This window comes from Aquila chrysaetos, chromosome 8, assembly GCF_900496995.4.
Source record: "Aquila chrysaetos chrysaetos chromosome 8, bAquChr1.4, whole genome shotgun sequence".
NCBI classification, from domain to species: domain Eukaryota; kingdom Metazoa; phylum Chordata; class Aves; order Accipitriformes; family Accipitridae; genus Aquila; species Aquila chrysaetos.
This window is the reverse complement of record NC_044011.1, coordinates 4,602,366-4,608,365: the sequence shown is the minus strand read 5'-3', so window position 1 is coordinate 4,608,365 and position 6,000 is coordinate 4,602,366. Positions and strand designations below refer to the sequence as shown.

The following is a 6,000-nucleotide window of genomic DNA, read 5'->3' as shown; positions in this document are numbered from 1 at the left end:
TGGGAGTGCGGGGGGCAGAGAGGGGACAGCGTGGTCCAAGAGGAGCTGGGTGGGGGGGTAGGTGGGGGTCCCTGGGCCGGTGGGAAGTTTCTGCTGCTAAAGGTGCTGAGGGAGGGAAGGAGAAAGGGGGAAAAAAAAAAAAAAATCAAATAGAGTTGGAAAGCACTAGGGAGGTGGAGGAAGGAAAAGGGGAGGAGGAAGAGGAGGAGGGAGGGAAGGGGGGAGTGGGAGGCTGGTGAGGAGGGATGTAGCCCATCGCCAGGCGAGCTGGAAGGTGGGAAGGCAGAGGACCGGCTCCGAGGGAGGTTATAAAAGGCAGGAACGGGTCGCTGAGCAAAGGGGAGGGCGAAAGGTACCTGCCGCCTCCGAGCAGCCCCACCGGGACTCGGAGACGCTCCTTCACACGAAGCCCAGAGGATTTTATCCCCGACGGCAGAAGGAGCCCAGCAGGAGTGGGGACCGCTGCCAACCATGCCCCGGAGAGCTGGGCACAGTGGGAGTTAAGGATGGTGCCCAGCCTGCGTCCTGCCCTCCTCCTCCTCCTGCAGGTAAGATGCTTTTAAGTCCTTTTTTCCCAGAAGGGCCCTTCTGCCTTCCTCCCCATCAGCCCTCCGCACCCTGCACCGCTCGCTTTCTCTGCAATGACTTTTCCATTTCTTTGAAGGAAGGGAAAAGTAAAAGGAGAAATCGCTACACAAAGGGCCCTCGGGAGAATTCCTCCAGTCAAGGCACAGGGGCTTGGCAAGAGCTCACGATGCCCAAAAACTAGCAGGGAGGGGGCTGGAGTCAGTGAAAGGATCATTAAAGCGGGGGGAGACTCACAGCCAGGTCCTCCTGAGCGCAGCCCAGCTCTCCCAGCAGCTCCTGCCTCACACCTCCCAGTGTGAAACCAGCTGCCACCAGTTTTCCTTAGGCTGCTGGGAGGGGGTGGCCGCTCTGGGGGTGTGATGGATGGAGACAACACAAATGCAATGCCTAATTGTACCCCCCTTAATTGATTTTCTAAAGAAACCTCTCCTTTCCCCCCCCCACCCGCAAAGCATAAGACTTCCCTCTCTAAATTGCTTGCTGTGGAACTGTAGCCACTGCTAATTTTGCAGCTCTGCACAAAATGCAAATGCTTTGTCAGAAGCAATATTCCTCCTCCCCGAGGGCTCATCAAGAAATGAAATGTTCCCAGCCCAAAGCATGTTTAAATCCCAAACCCTGGGGAAACAAGGAGATGAAAAGGTTTCCGGTGAAATCTTGAATGTTATTTGAACAAACCTATGTAGGCAGTTAAACAGAATGATTAGGTTTTTGATTAAACCTCTGTGTCAAAGAGGGTTAAAAGAGAAAATTTGCCTGGCTCTGTGCAAAATGCTGTCTCAGTGGCCCAGTTGTGATGGCAGAGTTAAAACAGCAGAAAAAGCAAAGGGTCAACCCTCTCCGTTAGCACCGTTGCAGTTCATACCCCGCGGGCTGGTTTCTCACTGTGCATCACCAGCAGTGAGAGCAGGGAGGAGTATTTAGCTGCACCTTTTGGATAGGAAAGTTCTCACCTAAGCAATGAGAAGAGCTGATATGCACCAGGCAACCTCCTTGCCAAGTTGGTGTTGCTTTTAAAAGCTCCTCTTCTGAGCAGCTGTTTTCTCCTATAACTGCACATCCCTAATCCTGCTTTATAAGAGCTCTTTGGTGGTTATATTCCCCGGTTGGGGTTTTGTTTGGTTCCAATGCAAGAAACGAAGGTGAGACAGAGCAGGATCTCTTCCCCCCAACCCAGGTCCTACTTGGCCAGTACGTGGGGACACGGTTGGCAAAGCCACAGACCAGGTGCAATAGGGGCAGGGTCTGAGATGGGGACAGCCAAGCAAGCATGACAGCTCCCGATAGCTACTATATAAGCAAAAAGTGGTCAGAAAAAAAGCCCAGAGGTGCTGAGACACAGCTCCCATCCTTGGCTAAACCTCCTCAGGCTCAGGGGTTTCCCTAGACATCCCTAGGTGTTCCCCAAGGATGGCGTCCTTGTGATGATGGGGGGGCAAATCCTCAAAAAGCTTCCAGACTTTGACAGCAAAACCACCCCTGTGCTAGGGCTGAGACCAGGAGGGAGTCACAAAAACCAGCCCAAGCAAAGAGAATTCTCTCCCAGCCATCCCCCAAAAGAAACACCCAATATACAAAACACCCTTTTGCAGTCAAACTATCTATTTTTTTCTTATAAATATACGCATTCAAAATTCAGACCCTTTTCCAGCACAGTCCCAACCCTCTCCTGGGGACAGCGTGGGCTAAAGGACCATGAAACTCCAGCCTTAAGTGAACGTGTCCCTGCAGCCAGGCGTACCCACAGCAGCGTCCAGCCTGTGAGTGCAGAGACCTGCAGCAGTCCAGCTCCAACGGAGAGCTCAGCAGGGGCGAATCTCCCCTGCTTGGGCAAATTTTGCAGCCTGAAGATCCCTGGGCTGGCACAGCTGAGGTGTTCCCCATGCATCTGGCCAGCGGCTCCAGTTTAGCATCGATTTGTCCACCTTGCCTTGCTGGGTAGACATCCCTCAGGGAGTTGGACAGACAGACCAGGAGAGAGGCAGCCAAACTTGCTGCAGAATGCTCTCTGGCACCCTGCAAGTCATTTAAACAAACTAAAGTGGTTAAAAAGAAACAGTTCACCTGCAGCTTTGTCAGGAACTGATGACACTTCTGGGGCTGATAAAACTGTTTACGAAAGCATTTTATGAAAAAAACAGAGTTTGATGCTGGGCCTGGGGTAGTTTCCCCCCTCCCTTGATCAGCTCCAGCACCAATAAGCCAAAAAAACAGCCCCCTACCCCTTCACTGCTCAAATCCTTGCATAAGATGCGGTGCTGCAGTAGCAGGACACATTGACCCTGGGGATCTCTTCTAGTCCTCGCTTTCCTTAAAAGCCAGAGTTGATTCAGCGTGTATGAAATCATCCCCGTGGTTTTGCATCTCCAGTAAAAAAGTGAATGGAAATGGCACAGCCTGCTCCCAGAATAGCTGCTCTATTGCCATAGGATGAATATATAGAAATACGATGAGAATAGCCTGCACAGCCGGCTCAACCCTGCCCTGAAATACAGCTCTGCCCACCAGAAATCCTGCACAGGGCTGGCCCAGAAGTTTGTTGCGAGCAACAAGCTCAAGCTGAGGTCCAAGTCTGCAGCATTTAGAGAGGCTGCATCTGTGGTTTTATCTTGGAGAACAGTATTTGGACCCAAAGGAAAGCACAAATCGTTAGCACGGGGTTCCCTGAACAAACAGAGCCCAGGAGCCGTTGTCCAACGCTTGAGAGCTGTCACTCATGAGCGGGTGGCTCTTTCTGAAGATGGTATAACATACCCAGAGGCCCATCTGTTGTTTTTTCTTTTTTCCCTAACTGTATTTTGAGCTAATAGAAGAGACCCTCCTTCTCTGCAGAGTGTCCCGCTTTATCAATGAGTCACCCACCCAGAAGCAATCGCCTCCATTCAGGTGGCAGAGGGCAAAGGGTGTTGGCCTTTTGCAGATCATAGTCCCTCTTCCACCCTGAAATCCTGTACTGTTTGCCCTGGAAAGGCAATGGCAGATGCAGCTCTGGTGTGGCCAAGCTTTCCCTAGCTGTGAATGCAGATAAACTGGAGGAAAATTACAGGTGAATTAAATGGTGGCTGTTCAGCCCAGGTGATGGATGAGGGAGGGGGCTTGGGGCAGCCAAGATGTGGGTCTTGGGAGACTGCTGGGGAAGACAAATCTCCAACTCCAAAATGAAAATATCTGTGAATGCACATGGGTCCCACATGTACAATCTGCAGGAGAGTTTAATACAACCACCTTAGAAAAAGAGCCCTCCCCTGTGCTTGTGTCCATCACTCCAACTCTTCTTTAGCAGCCTTTGCTCTGGCAAATCCGGATGCCACGGGAGCTGCTTTGATTCACGCAGTGTCCCCTTCCGCAGCTTGTTTGTGCCTTTAGCTTCCAATATCCAAATGCCGTTATTCTTTTTTTCACTTGTCTCCAAAAATCCATGCCCCTTTTGATAGGTAGATGAAGTCAGAATTATTTATGGCAAGTGAGAGAGGCCAGAGCTTAATCCAGGAAAACCTTTAATTGCTCATAAATCAGGTTTTACAGGGCATTCATTTAGCCCTGATTGATATTCTTTTGTTAGGATCTGTATCCAGCATGCTCAGAGAGTCCAAACAGAATCAATACTCACACCAAAGCCTCTGTCTACACACAACAGGGGCTGGCCCTCTAATCTGGCTAAATTCATAAATTCACAGATTTTAATGCCAGATGGAGGCGTTCTCACTGCCTGCTCTTCCCCCCTGAGTAACATCAGCCACAGAAAATCCCCCCGTGGTTCTTGCTTTGAGCCTCGTTCTGCTGCCTGCACTTTGCCTTGATGCCTTGACGCTCGCAGGGATCTTGATGGGGCTTTGCATGAAAGCAAGTGAAGGAGCTTGTTAGTAAAGCGGAGATCTCGGAGAAATCTTGAGCTCAGGGGGTGGCAAAGCAGGTCACTGTCAGGGCTAAGGCAGGGGGTTGTAGAGGGGGTCCTTCATGGGCCACATGTTCCCTGGGGCTTTCATTCATGGCTTGGACTGGGGATGGGATTTATCCAAGTGTAAGCCCTCAAGGTGGAGGTGGTAAGAAGCTCGCCAGCTGCAGAAGACGGTGCCCGTAAGTCAGAGGAGACAAGGGCAAAAGGGATCCCCCACAGCGGAGTGAAAGCAGGGGATAGGGAGGGCTGGAGGCACCCTGGCCACCTCCAAGCACATTTGGGTGGGCAGCTCTTTCGGTCAGGCTTCTCAAGGCCACCTCCAGCCTACGGCTGCGGTGTTGGCAAAACATGCCGCTCCATGCTTTCCCTTCCCACGCCACTGATGTTGCTCTGCCGTCCGAGGTTGGCATCCAGCTCTTTTAACATTCACTGTGTTTAATGCCCAAAGCCTGACACCTTTTTCTGCAGGCTTGGGGCCAAGAGCAGGCTCGATCCCAGCCTAACACCCCAGGGAACCTCAGCAAAGGTCCAGGGCAGAGACTGTGCTCAGCCTTTCGCGTGCCCGTGTGTCCCAGGAGGTCGTTCTTCTTCCACACCAAGTGTCGCAGGAGGCAGCAAGCCCAGCCAAGCTGGGCAGCAGAAGTGATGGGTGAAAAGGTCCCTGCACCAAGGACAACTCCAGGGTGGCTGGTGTTGACCCCCCTCCCAGGGATGTCTCAGTGGCCATCACCATCCATCGGTCCCGCTGACCTCTCCAGCTTTGTGCAAAGCCACTGGCTTGCACTGCTTCATCTTGCTAATCGTTCCGCTCTCCAATTACAGCCCTGTCGGCAGTGGAAAACCCAAGCCCCATCTTAGATCGCTAATTAGGCTACGAGCCATCTATCTCACTGCTCAAAGTTGTCAGCCCTTCCTGCCACGCAGATCCGATCTTGTTTGAGGCAATAAAATATCAAGGGGGGACAAGCCTGTCTCTGGGTAGTATGGTGCAGGGGGTTGATGTTTGACTCAGATGTGAATATATTAATTAATATCTGTGGATTGCTTTGGAGAGGGAAAGCACTGCAGGGGGACATTAATTCCTAATTGTTATTAATTGAATTGTGCTGCTAGGTCAGTGGCAGGTCACAGAGACTGATGCTGTGCGTGTGTGTGTGTGTGATTTTGCCGCTCACACCCACACCAGCAGCGAGACCCCTCAGCCTCCTCGTGCCGAAGAGCTGACACTGTCTCAGCCCACTGTGCTGCATCTCCTCACCCAGGGGACCTGCCACCCTGTGCCCCTCACGGGCACGTGGAATGGCTCCAAAAAACCCAGTGGCACTGCATCAGGACATGGCTAGTGGGTCCAGATAGGAGCAACCTGCCCCACATGGTGCAGCACGGCCAGAGCAACCTTAGGCAAGCGGTACTCAGCGCCTCAGTTTCCCCTCTGGGACAGCCTTGACTTGGTGGGTGGTGGGACACCAATTGCAGCTGGTGTTTGCCATGTGTGGGATGGAGTAAACACTGGA

At 52.1% G+C, this 6,000-nt stretch overlaps 1 protein-coding gene across 1 annotated transcript in view; it reads left to right on the top strand.

The window, feature by feature from the left end:
* Positions 1 to 247: 247 nt before the first annotated feature.
* The window catches only part of CRHR1 (corticotropin releasing hormone receptor 1), a 29,727-nt gene continuing 23,974 nt past the window's right edge, over positions 248 to 6,000 (top strand). The window contains exon 1 of the mRNA XM_030023507.2: positions 248 to 548. Coding sequence (XP_029879367.1) covers positions 507 to 548 — 42 coding nt within the window. The 5' untranslated portion in view covers positions 248 to 506. The remainder of the gene's footprint in view (positions 549 to 6,000) is intronic.